The 18,829-nt window shown below is 40.0% G+C and overlaps 1 protein-coding gene across 2 annotated transcripts in view; it reads right to left on the bottom strand.

Moving 5' to 3' along the window:
- The window catches only part of CFAP43 (cilia and flagella associated protein 43), a 103,099-nt gene that overhangs the window by 43,399 nt on the left and 40,871 nt on the right, over positions 1-18,829 (bottom strand). The window contains exons 11-17 of one of the 2 annotated variants that reach the window (XM_070363410.1): positions 14,955-15,103; positions 13,300-13,403; positions 9,658-9,798; positions 6,502-6,674; positions 5,201-5,350; positions 3,183-3,313; positions 1,387-1,534 (exon numbers count right to left, since the gene is read on the bottom strand). In XM_070363410.1, coding sequence (XP_070219511.1) covers positions 1,387-1,534; positions 3,183-3,313; positions 5,201-5,350; positions 6,502-6,674; positions 9,658-9,798; positions 13,300-13,403; positions 14,955-15,103 — 996 coding nt within the window. The remainder of the gene's footprint in view (positions 1-1,386; positions 1,535-3,182; positions 3,314-5,200; positions 5,351-6,501; positions 6,675-9,657; positions 9,799-13,299; positions 13,404-14,954; positions 15,104-18,829) is intronic. The other variant, XM_070363411.1, reaches the window with a different exon arrangement.

Raw genomic sequence — 18,829 nt, 5'->3', positions numbered from 1 at the left:
TTTTATGGCTTTAAATTCCATTCATATACCCTCGACTGTCAAATCAACATCTCGCATCCTGGACTCTGCCCAGAACATCTATACCGTGGCCTACTTGGTATCTCGCTTGGATATGTTCTCATGCTAACAGTGTTCTAACAGTGTTCTCATGCTCAGTCCAGGGGACTGATTTTGGATTTTCTTCTTTCTCCCTACAGTGGCTCCCCTACCATAGCCTCTCCCTTCTCCGTGAGTGGTACCGTCAAGTAAAAGATCTAGGCTTCATCCTTGAGTCCTTTCTTTCCCTTTCCCTCTAGGTCCAACTCATCAGGAGTTCCGTCCCCTCTACCTCTACAACCTGCCTGGAGTCTACCCCTTCTCCACAACACTCTTCTACCTCTATTGCTGATACCTGAGCTTTCTAAGTCCTTGCTCTGTCTGCTTCCACTCCTATGCCTATCTGCTGCCTGTCGAAGCAGGCAGAATCATATTCCACACAGCAGAAGCAATCATTTTTTAAAAAGTGTAAATCAGACCCTGTAAATCCTTTGCTCAGAACACTTTAATAGGTTCTCACTACATGTAAAATTATGTCCAAATGCTACCTGGTTTACAAAGCCCTTCTTTGCCTATTCTTTTTCCCATTTCAAGGACCTCAGCTCCTACCACTCTCCCTTGCTCACTTCAACTGCACAGGTCTTTTTTATTTTTAGGTCTTCAAATGTACTAAGCTCTTTCTCCCTCTGCCCTGAGTACTTGCCCTCCCCCACACTTTTTTTTTAAGTCAAGTCACAGACCTTCTCCTTGCAGGGGCTATCCCAGCCAGTACTATCACACCAACTCCTTTTTATTCAGTAAATAGATCTTGTTACTATCTAATTTTCCTTATGTATTTGATTATTCATGTATCTTTCTCTGCTTACCCCCAAGCCCCAACTGGAATGTAGGCTCCGTGAAAGCAGACATTTTCCCAACTGTTTATGGCTCTATCACCATGGCTTAGCACTCTGTAGGCCCTCAACAAACATTAAATGACTGAGTGAATAAATGTCCTCTGGGTAGACACATTCTAAATAATGCACATGATCCAAAAGTACAGAGAGACTAGTTTGAACAAGCACCAGAATTGTAATAGATTTCTTTTTCCAGATAGACTTTGTACTATGGTTTTAAATTAGGTCTGAAATGTAATATTTGTGATTTTGCTTTGAGAAAATGTAGAATATTTTTCTCTTAAATGTAGTGCATGCTGTTTTTGAAAATCATGGGATATCTGGATAAAGAGGAATATTACTAAAATATCTGCTAAAACAAAACTATAATCTGAAAACATACCAATTTAGGAAGGAAGGCAAGAAAGGAGGGAGGGAGGGAGGAAGGAGAAAGAAAACTGTATTGAAACTCAACTGCATGTTCAGATTCTGATTCCAAATCCAAGGATTCTCTTCTTGTTATACTTAAATAATCATTCTCCTCATCCATGATGGTCTTCAGGTAAGTTGTAAGTTGCTGGCTATATTCAAGAATATCATTGGCTAAGATTCCTCCAAACCGCCTATATTAATAAAAAGGAAAACACATAGGCTGCTGCTGCTGCTGCTGCTAAGTCACTTCAGTCGTGTCCGACTCTGTGCGACCCCAATTTGAAAAAGACACATTTAGCAGTGTTACTTACAGGTACCTATCCATTTCTACACAGAGAAATGTGTGGTCAATTCTCCACAGTGCTCTGAAGCTATTAGGACCCTGCTTCTTAAAGGACAGCACTCTCATGGGCTGCAGGACACAACAAGCTTCTTGATCTCCCTGGGGCCAGCTCTCCCCAGGCTGACCCCATGCCTTATCCTACAGGTCCTCTCTGCTCACCCAGCCTGGCCACTGCACAGAAGAGTTACTGCTCTGGTTGAAGCTTCAGAATGTACCAGGTGCTGTGCTGCCTCACACTGTATATAATCACCTTACCCTGTTCAGTCCTCATAGTCCCTGCCCCACACTGAAGCATTATTACTTCCACTCAGTACACCAGAGCATCTCAAACTTCAAGCATATCAGCATGGCCTGGAGGGCTTGTTAAAACAGATTCCAGGGCCCCACCCATAAAGATTCTGACTCAAAAATTCGATGAGGCCCAAGAATATGCATTTCTAACAAGCTCACAGGTGCTGCAGATCCCACCTTGAATAACATGGTTGTAGATGATTTAGAGGGGTTGTCAGGTGCCTAAGTAAGTTTTTACTTAAGTTATTACTGTTTTGCTTACAGGGAGCATTATGAAATAGTATTTTTGTGGAAACAAATTGCACATTGATAAGTGGTGTCCACTGGCAGATCAAATAAGGTGACATTTCAAGTCCAGGGCATTACCTGCATGATCTCTATGCCCTGGCCATTATCTGTATGCTTGGCGATTATTTGTTTATTTAGAATTTTAGTTTTAGTTTAAGCAAAGTCTAAATTAATTTAACATTGTCTGATTAGGAAAGCAAAGTCTAATTAGGAAAGTACATCTGTATGCATGTACAGAAACGCACATACCTATGTCAGGTTTTTTAGGGATAAATAGGACTTTTAAAAATGATCTACTGTTCAGAGTTGTCCTCATTCCTTGTGTTCTTCCAACAGATGTTATGATAGGGAGGACTGATCACTTCATAGGTCTTAACTGTGTCCTTTTATTTTTTGTATTTTGATGCTTTGACATCTGGGGTCTTGTCCCTTCCAGGACCAGCAAGTCTTGGAGATAGTAAACAACTTACCTGGAGCTCACCTTTCAAATGCAGACCCACAAGCCCACGACCCCAAGCAAATCCTCTATTGGTCTTTCAAACTTGGGCCACTATTTTCCTCTCCTAGTAATCCCTGGGTCACGTAGTGGACAACTAGCAGCAGCTCCTGTGGCCCAGAACCCACTGAAGTTATCCAAACTAGCCAATCCTAAGCCTGGCTGCTCCTCACCATGGAAACCAAAATGACGACTTTTGTCCATGTTTTCCCTGCTCCCTCTGTCTCCTAACCCTCCCTGGTGCCTCCCTACATGGCCCTCGCATAGCATGGCATCTTCCCTGGTCTTGGGATCATTAGTACAACAGTTGTTTCAATGGCAGTTGTCTCCCGTTACGCTGGCCCTGCTATTACCTAAATAATAACATCTGAGTTTTAAAACACCATATTATGTGAGGTTGCTTACTGCAACCTGTACTTACCTCCATCTTAGGTTAACCAGTGTGTTGTCATCTCTCCCATTCACCAGAATGCTCTGTCCATCCATCGAAATTCTCACCGATTGAATCCCGCGCCCCTGGTGAGAATGACTCCGACACCGAGTAAATGTTTCCTTAATAGTTTTAGGAACAAAGTGCAGAAATTACAAGTGCAACTTTACCACAGGGATTTTTTCTAAGGGGGTTACATGCACTTTTGCTTATGGATAAACCTTTTCCTATTTGTTAACAGCATTTTAGTTGGTATGGAGTAGCCTCTTAGTAATACATAGAACTGAAAATTACTAATACAAAATACATTCATCACTATTGATTTGATCTCCTTTCTAGGTAATATGGAAAAAGAGGAATTATTGTCACCAGTAGGGAAATCAGATATGGAAAGGAGAATAGACTTGCTGAGAATGGACAGTACAGGCAAATCCAGATGTCTTCAAGGATTAAGCAAGTCCCCTCGATGTGCAAAGAGGCTGAGCGTGATGAGAGGAGGCGATGGGCACTGAGTGAAGAATGATGGAGGAGGCCAATTAAATCAGTTTAGTTAGAACCCAAACACATCATTAGTTGGTACACAGTGCAATGGTTTAAATTATTTGACCAAAAACGGATTTCTTTGTCACACTAGTTATCAACCATGATAGTTAAAAAAATTTTTTTTTAATTTTTGAATAGGGAATACATTCAAATGTTTCAAAATTTTAAAAAAACTATAAAAGAGTATGCAATGAAATCTCCTTCCTTCCCCTTCCCCAATACCTCCCAAAGGCAATCAATATAATTATACCTTAACTATCCTTTCAGAGGATTTTAATGTATATAAATAAATTTTTATACAAACAATTTTTAATATGAGGTAAAATATGTGTATTACACACTTTGCCTTTCTTACTTATTATAATAATATGTCTTGGGATTCTTTCCATATTGTTGCATTAAGATTTCCTCATGCTGTATTACAGCATAATATTCCATACTTTATTTATGCATGCTTATTTATTTATCCAGTCCTCTGTTGATGGACATCAGGTTGCTTTTACAAGCAGTACTGCCATGAACAACCACCCATATGAGGCATGTTGCACAGAATCATCCAGAAAAACTCTGACATCTTGCTGTCATGCCACTGTCAGTTGTAGCATACATTTACAAACCATTTGAATAAGAGAAAATGTACCAGTTTGCAAACTGTTCATTTAAAAATGATTTGTAAGACATTTAAGGTCTTCCCCTATATAATATGAAAGAATTAAATTGTACTGATAACCAGTACAACTTGATCTCAAAACCTAGAAAAGGGTCTTCCACCTGGGAAGAAGAAACTATTTTCATTTAATTAGAGATCTGAGAACAATGGAAATCAGAAGTGGTGGTAGGACGGGTGACCCTGAAGTCCGCAGCGGTGGGGGAGGGTTCCTCCGCGCCGCAGCAGTGGGGGAGGGCTCGTCCGCGCCGCAGCAGTGGGGGAGGGCTCCTCCGCAGCAGTGGGGGAGGGCTCCTCCGCGCCACGCCCTGTGTGTTCTTCCACACCACAGGAAGACGCAGGCTGGGGGTGGGGGAGGGTGGCAGCAACCAGGCCAGAAGCCCTCCAGGCCGTGGAGCTAGCAGCAATCATCCCAGATTTGCACAGCAGTTCACTGTTTCCAAAGAAGTTCTGCATATACCCTCTCCTTTGCTCTTACCATAATCTCACAGGGTGAGAATAAGCAAGGCCTTCCTAATATCGCAAAGGAGCAGTTCAGTGAATTTTCTCGCCACACAATAAGTGGTGATGGAGATGGGCTGGAGCTCATCTACTGCCTCATGTTCCTTCTTTGCAGATCTCCTTTAGAGACTGCATTTCCTCTCTTAGAGACTCAAACCTTGGCACATAACACCATCAGTGGTAAGTAAGTTATGAGTCAATTTACTTAACAGTTCCAATTCCTTTCCTAAGAGCTTTTGCTCCTTATATGAGATCAAGATGCAAATCCCATGATTGGGGGATAAAAAAAGGAGTTTACCAAAGTATGAATATCTCGGATACACAGAATTCCACATTTAGCTATTGTTATGAGCCACAATCCATGTGGAGACAGAGAGAGCATTCCAGGTCCATATTGTTTGCTTTGTATTTTTTGGTATGGCTTAAGAATGTGAACACCACTATGTTCCTGCCAATCAAAGAAAATGACCATATTATAGAAAAGATCAGGGGAGTGGCACCTTGCAGTTATGCGTATATAGTCAGATTCAAATCCAAAAGCATTGTCATTGGAAATAAACTGATACATGATAAAGTGGACACCTGTATTTGCACCACATTTTTTAATCTCTGATTGCAAATAAATGTTCATTTCAGCCAACTAAGAAAAGTCTCCTCTGTATATCAGCTACCATTAAAAATCCCAGCCTACAACTATCTTGATTTTTTAACTAATCCTTTTCAAATACTCCTATCCTCAACTTAAAATAAATGAGTCAATTTCCACCACCATCACCATCCCCTGCCCACCACATTTCTCACATATTCCCACCTTCAAACCTCTGCATGTGTTGTGACTTTTTTCTGGAATGTGCTTCCCCATCCCATGCCCACCAATCTGGCTTTCCTCCCTACTTCAGGAACCCCACCTCCCTGCCAAGATTATACACAATACTTCTCATGTCTAAATCTGAACAATTCTTCACAGTCCAGTTCAACTATTACTTCTACCAGGAAGCTTTTCTTAAATCCTCCTTACTACAAACCATTCCTTCCTTCTTTGAATGTCTTTGTTTCAGACCTTGCTGATAATTGGCTACTCTGAGTGAGAAGGCTTTTGATTGAAGGATTTAGAAAAAGAAGGGTGATATAATCTGGGTCAGTGTGTGTAGCAGGAAATGATGCAATATGGAAGAAGTTTGAAGAGTATGATGAAAGGATACTAGAAACATAGAGGCACTTTGTTTGCAACTTTCTTTAAGACTCAGGTATAATGTTCCACTGAAAATCATCAACGCTGTAGCTCCTGACCCCTGTAGAATGGATTTTCTAATGATAGATTTTTAAAAAATAGTTTTGAAAGTCACTAAACTAATATTGTGTCATCCGAGTGTTTATCTGACAAGTATGATGCATGCGCCACAAGTATGAGGTTGCTCAAATGTATTTTATGATGAATTAACAAATCATGCTAATATATCTAATTTAAAGAAGTTATTTTACTATAATAAAGACATTTGTTAACTGGACTAGAGTGTTAAAGGGTAGATCATGTCTAATGAATACAATGTACCAATCTTGACTGCTAAGAAAAAGACAGAATGCTTAAGTTTGGCATACTTTTTCAGGAAGAAGATAGCTGCAGATGTATGGCACTTGGTTACAGAAGCCATATATTCGGTTACTATACAAGTTCAGGACCGCAGAGGACAGAGTGTGTTCTGTCTCATACACAAACTTATGAATGAATTCATCTCTCAGCCTCCCTCGTTCATCAGCAAAGTTTGCAGACACTGTAATATTTGGGGAAGAAGATAGATAATTTGTACCATTTATTGATTTTATTTTTTTAATTAGTATGACAACTATGAAAAGCAAAATAAAAAATTAAATGCTCAGTTAATATAGAGACTATTAGGGGATAAAAATGATTGGAAAACAACTTGGCTCCATTAGAAATACTTGAGTATTACATGACTAACAGTAAGTAAATTATATTTTATCAGTTAAGTAGAGACAGGATGAAACTCATTATGGTCTCAGTTCAGTTCAGTTCAGTCGCTCAGTCGTGTCCAACTCTTTGCGACCCCATGAATCGCAGCATGCCAGGCCTCCCTGTCTATCACCAACTCTTGACAGTCTTAATTAAGACATAAAAGTACCTTGAGGTTTTTGACTTTCTTATACTCTATAATTAAATATTTGCAAAATAGCTACCCAGATATATTTGTTATTTAAAACAAAGTGTCTATTTTATCAGACCTTTTTATCCAGAAAGCTTTCTTTATGATTTTATCAATGAAAGTAACTACATAGTAACATATATGAATCTGACTCTGTATATTTAAAGCTACAAAAAAGAGTGGAGAAGGAAATAGCAAGCCACTCTAGTGTTTTTGTCTGGGAAATCCCATGGACAGAGGAGCCTGGTGGACTCAGTCCATGGGGTCACAAGAGTCGGACACGACAACAACAAAAAGAGACATCACAAAGTGACAAATCAACTTACAAAAGTGACAGTTGATCCTTTTTTTCCTCTGATAGTAAGATTTGTATGAATGACAGGATCTAGTGACAAATAGATTCAAGGGATTAGATCTGATAGAGTGCCTGAAGAATTATGAACGGAGGCTTGTAACATTGTATAGGAGGCAGTGATCAAGACCATCCCCAAGAAAAAGAAATGCAAAAAGGCAAAATGGTTGTCTCAGGAGGCCTTACAAACAGTTGTGAAAAGAGAAGTGAAAGGCAAAGGAGAAAAGAAAAGATATACCCATTTGAACGCAGAGTTCCAAAAAATAGCAAAGATCACTTCCTCAGTGATCAATGCAAAGAAATAGAGGAAAACAACAGAATGGGAAAGACTAGAGATCTTTTCAAGAAAATTAGAGATACCAGGGGAACATTCATGCAAAGACGGGCTCAATAAAGGACAGAAATGGTATGGACCTAACAGAAGCAGAAGATATTAAGAAGAGGTGGCAAGAATACACAGAAGAACTATACAAAAAAGATCTTCATGACCCAGATAATCACAATAGTGTGATCACTCACCTAGAGCCAGACATCCTGGAATGTGAAGTCAAGTGGGCCTTAGGAAGCATCACTATGAACAAAGCTAGTGGAGGTGATGGAATTCCAGTTGAGCTATTTCAAATCCTGAAAGATGATGTTGTGAAAGTGCTACACTCAACATGCCAGCACATTTGGAAAACTCAGCGGTGGCCACAGGACTGGAGAAGGTCAGTTTTCATTCCAATCCCAAAGAAAGGCAATGCCAAAGAATGCTCAAATGACTGCACAATTGCACTCATCTCACATGCTAGTAAAGTAATGCTTAAAATTCTCCAAGCCAGGCTTCAATAGTACATGAACTGTGAATTTCCAGATGTTCAAGCTGGATTTAGAAAAGGCAGAGGAACCAGAGATCAAATTGCCAACATCCACTGAATCATAGAAAATGTGAGAGAGTTCCAGAAAAATATCTACTTCTGCTTTACTGACTATGCCAAAGCCTTTGACTGTGTGGATCACCACAAACTGTAGAAAATTCTGAAAGAGATGGGAATACCAGACCACCTTACCTGCCTCCTGAGAAATCTGTATGCAGGTCAAGAAGCAACAGTTAGAACTGGACATGGAACAACAGACTGGTTCCAAATTGGGAAAGGAGTATGTCAAGGCTGTACATTGTCACCCTGCTTATTTAACTTCTATGCAGAGTACATCATGAGAAATGCTGGACTGGATGAAGCACAAGCTGGAATCAAGATTGCCAGGAGAAGTATCAATAACCTCATATATGCAGATGATACCACACTTATGGCAGAAAGGGAAGAACTAAAGAGCCTCTTAATGGAAGTATAAGAGGAGAGTGAAAAAGTTGGCTTAAAACTCAACATTCAAAAGACTAAGATCATGGCATCTGGTCCCATTACATTATGGCAAATAGATGGGGAAACAGTGGAAACAGTGACAGACTTTATTTTTGGGGGCTCCGAAATCACTGCAGATGGAGACTGTAGCCATGAAATTAAAAGACACGTACTCCTTGGAAGAAAAGCTATGACCAATCTAGACAGCATATTAAAAAGCAGAGACATTACTTTGCCAAGGTCCATCTAGTCAAAGCTATGGTTTTTCCAGTAGTCATGTATGGATGAGAGAGTTGGACTATAAAGAAAGCTGAGTTCCGAAGAATTGATGCTTTTGAATTTCAGTGTTGGAGAAGACTCCTGAGAGTCCCTTGGACTGCAAAGAGATCCAATCAGTCCATCCTAAAGGAAATCAGTCTTGAATGTTCATTGGAAGGACTGATGCTGAAGCTGAAACTCCAATACTTTGGCCACCTGATGCGAAGAACTTACTCCTTGGAAAAGACCCTGATGCTGGGAAAGATTTAAGGCAGGAGGAGAAGGGGACAACAGAGGATCAGATAGTTGGATAACATCACTGACTCAATGGACATGAGTTTGAGCAAGCTCCGGGAGTTGGTGATGGAGAGGGAAACCTGGCATGCTGCAGTCCATGGGATCGCAAAAAGTCGAACACAACTGAATGACTGAACTGAACTGAGAGGAAAGTCCACATTTCACATAATTTAGCAGTCACATCAGCTTTACTTTGTAAGACACAGAAAAGGTTTTGGCCATTTTAACCTCTTCACATGTTAAAAGAAAAAAAAAAAAATGCTATCACTGGAAAAGAGAAAAAAAAAGCTATAGCAACTATTCAACTGGGTGCCCAGGACAGAATTGCTTGCTCACTTTTCTTTACCTTCTGGTAGTATTTTAGGCAGAGAAAATATTTCCAGCCTGCTTCTTCTTGTTTCTGGAAGTGGGGAAAGCACCATCACTTCTACTATGTCTGTTTCCAAAGGAGACACAGTGGATATTTGTAAAATACCTTTGCCCATCTCTGAAAGCAAATGGAAATCAACAAAAGTCATTGTTGATATGTTTATAGAAGCTTTCATATTTCTAGGTAAGATATCACATTATAGGCCTGTCTTAACAAATCTTTTGATCCAAATCTACTTATTGGATATTTAAGTGATCTTTAAACCTAAGTGATAGAAACATTTTTTGATGAACAGATGGGGGATTCTCCTCATGAGATGTCTAAGTGGGCAGATTCAATCCAGCTGGGTGGGACTCAGCTTCCATCCAGCCAGAGGGGCCTCCAGAGTCTGCCGGCTCTACCCTACTCAACAGCGCCCACAAGCTCTGGCCTCTTGAATGTCCACTCCAGCCATCTGCCCATTCCCAATACTGAATAAACATTTTTGCCACAGCCAAGGTATCGCAGGTATGGTAGGAATACACTTGCTGTTATGAGTGTGTCCTATAGTAAGCCAGCGAATCCCACCAACGGGCCTTGCCTGGGGCTGCTTGGATTCTCTCCAGCTCCGCTACTGCCACTCCACACAGCTACTGCTCTGTGTGTGTCCACCGTCTCGGGCCCCATCTCAGCCCCTCCATCAGGTGTTATATAGGGTAGCCTTTCCTCTTACTGAACAAGGAAGACAGAGAACATCTGACATAAACTTGACTTCAACTTTCTTATCCTGAATCTCACATTTTCTGTTATCTTCCCTCTTCATTTCTTGACATTTTTAGGAATAAAATGTAACCCTTTCCATCTGTGATTTTGAGCCTACACCTCCAATATATCATTACACCATGTGCTATTAATTACCTCTTTTGATTTCCTTGGGTCTTTTAGGTCTTCTCCTATTGAGGCCTCAAGACTCCCCTATCTTCAGATTAGAATGTTCCTTCAATCCTGTTTCCCCACCAGTTACTAATTCTCTTTTCTCCACTGCAAACATCTGAGGGCAGAAATTGCTGGTTACCAACTTCCTTTTCTGACTGCCATTCCCACCTGAAACGCTGTCTCTCTGTCCCAAAGGAGTAGCTCTCCCTGGGCTCACACGGTGACTGCCGCATCCCAGCCCTCGTGCCCTGACACTTCTGCCACAGTCCACCATTCATACAGCCTTCCTTCTCAAGCTCTTCCAGGTGCGGGTGACTCCCAGTTCTCTCGCCCATCTTTAGTTTTCTTCACTGCCTTGTCTTCTCTGTCTACAATTTCAGCGTAAGTAGCTTTTCCCATCCTATACTCTGAATGACAAGATATGTTAAAAAATGGAACATTTAGGCAGGACTGGTACCCATTCTAAGGTCAGCCATCAGTCCTCATCACACTCCATGCCATCTAATTTACATATCTAGGTTACCTGTTTGACCTCATTACACAGTTGGGTTTGCTTCAACTCTGTCTTAAACCATCTCATGAGCTTCCATGATTTCAAGATCAGAATTCCATCATTAAACTTTGAACTACAAATCTTCATTTCTGAATTAATGGTAAATGTCTCCAAATGAAGATCTTATTGGCTTCAACTCTACAGAGCTTGTCAGCTCACCCTATCCCTCAGCCTCCGTAACTTTCTTTTCCCTTGAGTTTTTACTTCAACTGATGACAGCACAAACTTCCACCATCTGGGTTAGAAACTTCAGAGTCGTTGCTGATCCCTTCCTTTCACATACTATCAATTATCAAGTTCTACCAATTCCATCATTCATAGCTGTCCACTCCTTCGCCTTTCCATGACTGCTGCATGATCTTGTACACTGTGGATAAGAGCACAAGCTCTGAAGCCAGACTTCCTGAGCTTGAGTCCTGGCTACCTGCGTGGCTTTGGACAAATACTTAACCTCATTGTGCCTCAATTGCCTTATCTTTAAACTAGGCATAACAGTGGTCTCTACCTCACAAAAGCTGCCTATAAGAATTAAATGAATTAACACACGCCAAGTACTTAGAATACTGGATATTACATGACAAGGACTCCTTCAATAAATGTTAGCTTTTGTTATGACTAACAGCATTTCTTGTGTAAGTTACTATAATGTTTTTCTGAATTTTTTTATTCCGTTCTCTTGCCTTTCTTCTCCAGCCTTCACACTGATTCCAGAGTCCTCCTCTAAAAACCAAATCAAATCACACTAGTCCCATCTTGAAAACGTCTGATGATGTGTCATTAGCTACAGAACAAAGTCCAGACTCCTTGGGATGATGTTCAAGACCCTCCACTTTGTTTCAAACCTTGTCGTCATGATCATAACCTGGTAAACTCATATACTTGTTATGCCAGACTTCTTACCATTCCAAGTGCTGTTGCTCAAACTTTTGTCCTGAGCTAGAATGCCAGCAAGCCCCATCCTCCACTACTTTAAATCCTTGGAAAATTCTCCTGCTCCGTATTCTCTGTGCCTCCTCTTCACCTCCACTCCTTTCTTCACACCTGAGAATTAATTACTTCTTTTCCTGAGCCTACACAGCACTCTGCTATTTCTCCTCCACTAAATTTCTTCCTTGACATTTTCATGCTTCCACAGGGCCTAGGTTCAGCATTTTACACTTAGTAGGCACTCAATTTTTAAAAATCAGTACATAGATTTGAAAATTTACATTTATATTTGGTATATAAAGCCAGAGATAAAAATATTAGTTCTTATTGTTTATCACCAAAGTGCTATCTCACCTGTCAGTTCTGTGGTTTACCTGGGCATTTGGACACACATTACTGAAAAAGCTGAATGTCTTTTTTAAAAAAATTTTATTCATTTATTTATTTTTGGCCACACCACATGGCTTGTGGGATCTTAGTTCCCCAACCAGGGATTGAACCTGAGCCCTCGGTTGTGAAAGCACAGAGTAAAGATGCATGTAACAAAACTTTCTTTAGATATCTTAATTAAATAGAGATCAAATACTATTTAAAAAGTTATTTCGGGACTTCCCTGGTGGTTCAGTGGCCAAGACTCCACACTCCCAATGCAGGGGGCCTGGTTCAATCTCTGGTCGGGGAACTAGATTCCACACGCGGCAACTACAGATCCTGCACGCCACCACTAAAGATTCTGGCGTGGCAACTAAGACCCAGCACAGCCACATACATAAATAAATGTTTTTAAAAAGTATTTCAGGGATAAACCAACTCAACTTCCGTTTGTAGTAACATTAAAAACATTCAGCCATTTCATTAATTCATTACCTGATTCAAGAAGAGTTATTTAACATCAACTGTATACCAAGTAGATGTACCAAAACCTCTAAATATGATATGGGAATTCTCCTTAGTAACTTTGAACAGCTATTTAAATGTTTCTGTTTTAGAAAACATGCTACAAGTAATTGCTTCACCATGGTCCCATTTCCACAACTTTAAATTCTTTAGAATAAATTGACCAATATCTTAAGTTAATAAGCATTCTATGGCAACTTTCCTGGCGATCCGGTGGTTAAGACTCCATGCTCCCAGGGTAGGGGGCATGGGTTTGATCCCTGATCAAGGAACTAAGATCCCACATGCTGCCCAGATTGGGGAAAAAAATAATTCAGTGTAAGTACCTATGAATCCAAGAATCTCAAATAAACTTGAGGGTTTGGCATTGATAACAAAGATGTGTCCTTCTGATGTTCCAACTAATACATACATTCCTCTCTGGTCATACCTGAAAAGAAGAAATCTGATTATCAGATTCTACTTGTTTCACTAATAAGATGGTAAACAAATTTATTGAAAGACATCATGGAGATATATCCAAAACGAATTATTCTTATGGTTTATGATTTTTAATATTATCAGGCTTTATAAAAGGTAAGTGATTATACAAAATGTAATCATTACATTTTAGGCTAATATTGTTTCTGAATTGTAACTATAAGTATATGGTCAAGAAGATTCACTAAAAACGGGCAACTATGTCATCGTAAGTGAACAAAATATGACAGTAAAGCTTTCTGATATTTCAGGTGGACATAAGCAATTCTCAAATTAGAGATGAGTGGAGCATTCCAATGCCCCTCAGTACCAGTCCTGGCAGAAAGAAGAAGAATGTAGCAAAATGTTTCTATACTTTGATCAAATTAGAAAAAGTGGGAAATGCAAATTAGGATAAGAGAGAAACATCTGAAAAAGGAGAGGTGCCAAAAAAATGATACAGAGGAGTGGAATGTAAATAGAGAGAGATTACAGATCCTTCCCTACAGAGGCAGCAGAGCTTGTAGGAACAGCACAGATGGTGGAAACCCAGCTCCTTGCAGTGCTAGCTGACTAATCTTGGCAAATGCTTCTTTTTGAACCTAAGTTATCTCACTTGTGAAACAGGGACAAGCATAATACTTTTCTGAATGTTTGACAAGTGTCACATTCAGTAAACTACAATGTGTAACAGCACATCAAGCTGTAAAGCAGGGCAAAAATGTCATTTCTTGTTAATACTTAGTGTTATGATAAATTAATCAAAGATATAATAATAACAATATAAGTCTAAACTCAGTGGCTCTAGGCTGTCTTCTAAAAAGTACTGTTTCAAAAAATTTGAAATCATCTAAATGTCTATCAATATACTGTCTCAAAAATTATGGAATGTATTCCATGTGATGGAATACTATGTAGCTATAAAAAAAGAATGAAGGTCTTCATGTGTGGATAGAAGACTCTCTAAGATATACCATTAAGTGAAAAAAATTGTGGTGCAGAACATTATATATAGTTTGCCACCCTATAAGAGCAAAAGCAATGACTCTGGAGCCCAATTGCCTGGGTTCAAATCTCAACATTTGCCATTTACAACATGTGTGATATTAATTGTTATTTAAATTCTTTGTGTATCATCTTCCTTAAATGGAGACAATAAGAATACCTGTCTCATGAGGTTAATACAACTGAAGTTCCTGGTACACTCTAAGTGCTAGATACACATTCATGCAATTAAAAGGAAGTACTTATTTTTCTGCTTGTTTGTGAATAAAATATGTCCAGTAAAAAGACACAAGAAACTAGTAACAAGCTGTCTCCAAGGAGGAGAACTGGGTATTTGGGGATAACAGTGGGAAACTGTATTGTACTATATACACCTCTGTATTTCTTGAATGTAGAACTGAGTCAATATACTAATTTTCAAAACAACACATGTAAAACCTAAAAAAAGTTAAAACTTCGGTGGAAATCTCAATAGACAGGCCTGACAAAGTTGCTGCCAGAAACAGGCGGTCCTTACAGGAGGTGCTGCACAGGTGACTCAGAGAGAAAGGCCTTATGAACTTCATGAGGGGATTCGACGTCCCGGACGTCGAGGAAGTGGACACGGCCGTCCTCAGTCCCCACGGCCGCAGACAGGGATGATGGAGAGCAAGCCAGAACTGTTGCCTGTTTAGGACAGATGCAAAACAGAAACAGACTCACAGATGGAAAACCAAGGAGTAGGGGGGCAGGGCAAAATAGGGGCATGGGATTAACAGACATAAACTACTAGATATAAAACACATTAGCAAAAGGGTACACTGTATAGCACAGGGAATTACACCCACTAGTCTTATAATAAGCTATAATTGAGCATACTCCACAAAGATACTGAATCACTATGCTGTTCACCTGAAAAATTAACACAATACTGTAAATCAATTAGCTTCAATAAAAAATAAAATAAACCCCAGCTTCACTGCACCAAAAAATGAAGCCTGCTTTCCTACACTTAAGAGTTCTACAGTTTATTTTAAAAACCCGCAGAACAAGAAGAGTGGCAAGTGTCATGTGGTATTACAAATTATACACTCAACATTCTTCAGCTAATCAATCACATAAGAAGTCATAGGAATCTATATATCACATTCTTTTATCCTAAAATTGGAATGATAAAAATATGAGAAAATTGCCTGAACTTTAAACCATGACTTCATTTTTATCCTTAATTGATTAGAAAATGATTATACCTGATAATAATGAAAAATAAAATAGGAAATTTAAAATATATTCCTAGCATCATTTGGACATCTTTATTGAGTGTTAGTGATTTTTTAAAATCAGCATTCATCTGCTGGATAATAGTAGATCCTGGGATGCTGGTATAACTGAGCAAGACTTCAAAAAATAACTGTATCATGGAACACGTGGCCTGTCACCAAAGAAACGCATCACAGATTCCTGCTTATCCAACAGTCATTTACAGAAGATGATATATAAGAGAACAAATCTGTGGTCATGATACTTTAGGAATCAGATTCATTTCTCTATAGTTTTCACTGACAAAGCCCACTGGGGTCCCCCAGAAAAGTCAGATGAAAACTAGGTGATAAGGTCTAAGCTCTTCATTTGTGCTTTAGTCTAATTTCTCCTGCTCACAGGGTACATGTGCAGCAGTCTAGTACCCAGCACTTCAGACAGGAGTTCTTAGTGTGAGACCGCTGCAACACCTCAATTCCGTGGCCGTGCAGAGACGTACTGCCAGTAACACCTCAGTTCAAGACTTAAGATGGCCGCAGGGTGGCTGTGCACAGGGCTGCTGCACCCAGAATTTGGATCCTGAGGGGAGGAGCACGGCTGGACCGGCCCATGGCAACTCCGCCCTCCCCCAGGAGCACTCTACAGAGCAGCCTCAGCCTCTCCCTGGGACACAAGTGTGTGCTCCAGAAGGACAGCTCCCACCTCTCCACCCTCTGATCAAAAAATAAGATTTTCCTTTGTTGTTGAACCGAACTCAGTATTGCTCTATTGGCACAAGAAACACCAGAGAGGGGGACCCCTGTAAGTAACATAACTACATTTTGGAGGTTGTTTTGAATAAAATAACAGAATGTTAGAAATGGAAAAGATCTTGAGGTCATCCTTTTGCAGATTAGAAAGCAGAGGCAAAGGAAAATGTAGCAATTTGCCCCCAGGATCCCAAAGCTGATAACAACGCTCAGAGGAAAACTCAGGTGTCCTGCCTCATTAGAATGCAGTTTCTCCATTGAGCAGGTTTTCATTTTGTTTTTTAAAGTGAATTTTCTGAGGCTTAACCAGGTTGAGTCTATTGGTATCTCAGTATGAAACTGGGAACAAAGTGGTGAGGGTTTGGGGTTTTTTTAGCTGAAAACCTTTATGGGAGCTCTTAGTGTGTGTGTGTGTGTATCTGTGTTTCCTCAACACAATCAGTTGAAATTACCCTCCATTCCAGGGCAATAGTTGACTAGGCTAAAAACTGGCAGGTAACATCAAGTGAAGGTATTAGTGTTTGGGCATCCTGCCATCATGATGCTAAGCAGGGTTCTCTGAGGACTACTACCTAAAATGTTCATGGAGAATACAGTCCTGGACATAGGCAGGGCGATCCAGCCTCTGTACTGCTGGATCAACCCATTTATCAATTCTCCAGAGGGGAGCAGTAATCTTCAGTAAGGAGAAATCACTGATTTTCCCCAACAAAGGCTGATCTACATGAATGTACATGCTTGGTTTTGAGCTCAGTGAAGGGATGTCTGCTTAACTGTGACAGTTGCCCAATCTCTCCCTTCTGGTCAGGGGAAAGGAAGATATCTGAAGCAGAAAGAGGGTCTTTTGATGGTAACTATATCCCTCCTTGGGCTTCCCTGGCGGCTCAGTTGGTAAAGAATCCACCTGCAATGCAGGAGACCCTGGTTTTTTATTCCTGGGTCGGGAAGATCCACTGGAGAAGGGATAGTCTACACATCCAGTATTCCTGGGTTTCCCTTGTGGCTCAGTTGGTAAAGAATCTTCCTGCAATGTGGGAGACCTGGCTTCGATCCCTGGGTTGGGAAGATCCCCTGGAGAAGGGAAAGACTACCCACTCCAGTATTTTGGCCTGGAGAATTCCAAGGACTGTATAGCCCAAGGTATTGTATTGGTATATGGGAAAGAACAAACTTTTCCTTGGTGGCAATTATTTCTGAAACCCTAGTGATTTATATCTCACTCATGCTGCAAATTCATTGTGGATTGACAGGATCTCTTTTCCCCCATGGTCTTTCAGGGAACAAAGCTGACAGAGGCTCCACCAATTAATAGGGGCTCGCAAAGAGTCGGACACGACTGAGCGACTTTCCTATCCCTCCTTAGCCAGGAAGTGCAAGGTAAGTTCTGATTATACAAACCCTTAGGTTTGTATGTCTCTCATCTGTACAAAGAGGTGTGATCAGATAAACTTTAAGATTTTTCTAGTTCTAGTAATTCTAACAGAAATGAATACATATAAACCTTTGCCACACTGATTATGGAGTCCACACATACTCTTTTAGGTAAGAATTTTTATCTTTACTTTTTAGGATGAGTTTACTTATCTCATTGAGTTATATATCTTTTGCATCTTGTATCCTCTTATATGAAGTATGATGCTTCATCTTGCATTATTGAGATTTTAATTTACAATAGAGAAGGACTATAACTTTCCTCCCTACTATCTAGATCCATATCTCATCAAGAATTATGAAATATAGAAAAAATGATAATTTAAGAAAAAATAGCCTTACCATTGTTTCTTGGTCTTTTTATACTTTTAAAATATTATTTTATGTGCATCATGACCATGGTGGAAAGAATGGTATCACCTTATGGTAGGTTATGCTTAGGTTTAGGTGAACAAATGTAGTTTGCCACCCAGCATACATACACCTTCCTTGTGGAAAATTTCTTGAATATCTTTTAAGAAACCATCTCTCTTCTATTTTCAGTTGAGTGGAATAGATCTAAGTCTCATTTCCAAGGCAGATTTTAAGCCAACTAGCATTTCTCATGCCCCTGTCCACAGTGATTAGTTCAGGGGTGTTATTAAGATATTAGGATATATCTACTAAGCCCTCTGAAAAGGAGAAACTTTTCTCTTCCTCCTCCTATTGTAGGAGGTTTTCTTCCCTGATGATCTGATGTGAGGTTGGTATTCGTGGCATTTGGGTATCACACGAAGTCTTAGATGAAATTAAGACGTAGTACACAGACAGAAAGAAAGACGAGCTCCTTGGTAATATCATTTGAGTTGCTGGATAAAGCCACAGCTGAGCCCAGAGGAGCTCTATACTTTATAGTTAATTGAGCCAATAGCCCACACTTTTTCATTTTTGGCTCAAGCTGGTTAGAGAGGCACCTTTCTTTCATTTCTAACTG

Source organism: Bos mutus, chromosome 26, assembly GCF_027580195.1.
Source record: "Bos mutus isolate GX-2022 chromosome 26, NWIPB_WYAK_1.1, whole genome shotgun sequence".
In the NCBI taxonomy this organism is placed as follows: domain Eukaryota; kingdom Metazoa; phylum Chordata; class Mammalia; order Artiodactyla; family Bovidae; genus Bos; species Bos mutus.
The sequence above is the reverse complement of the archived record's forward strand: the minus strand, read 5'-3'. Positions and strand labels throughout refer to the sequence as shown.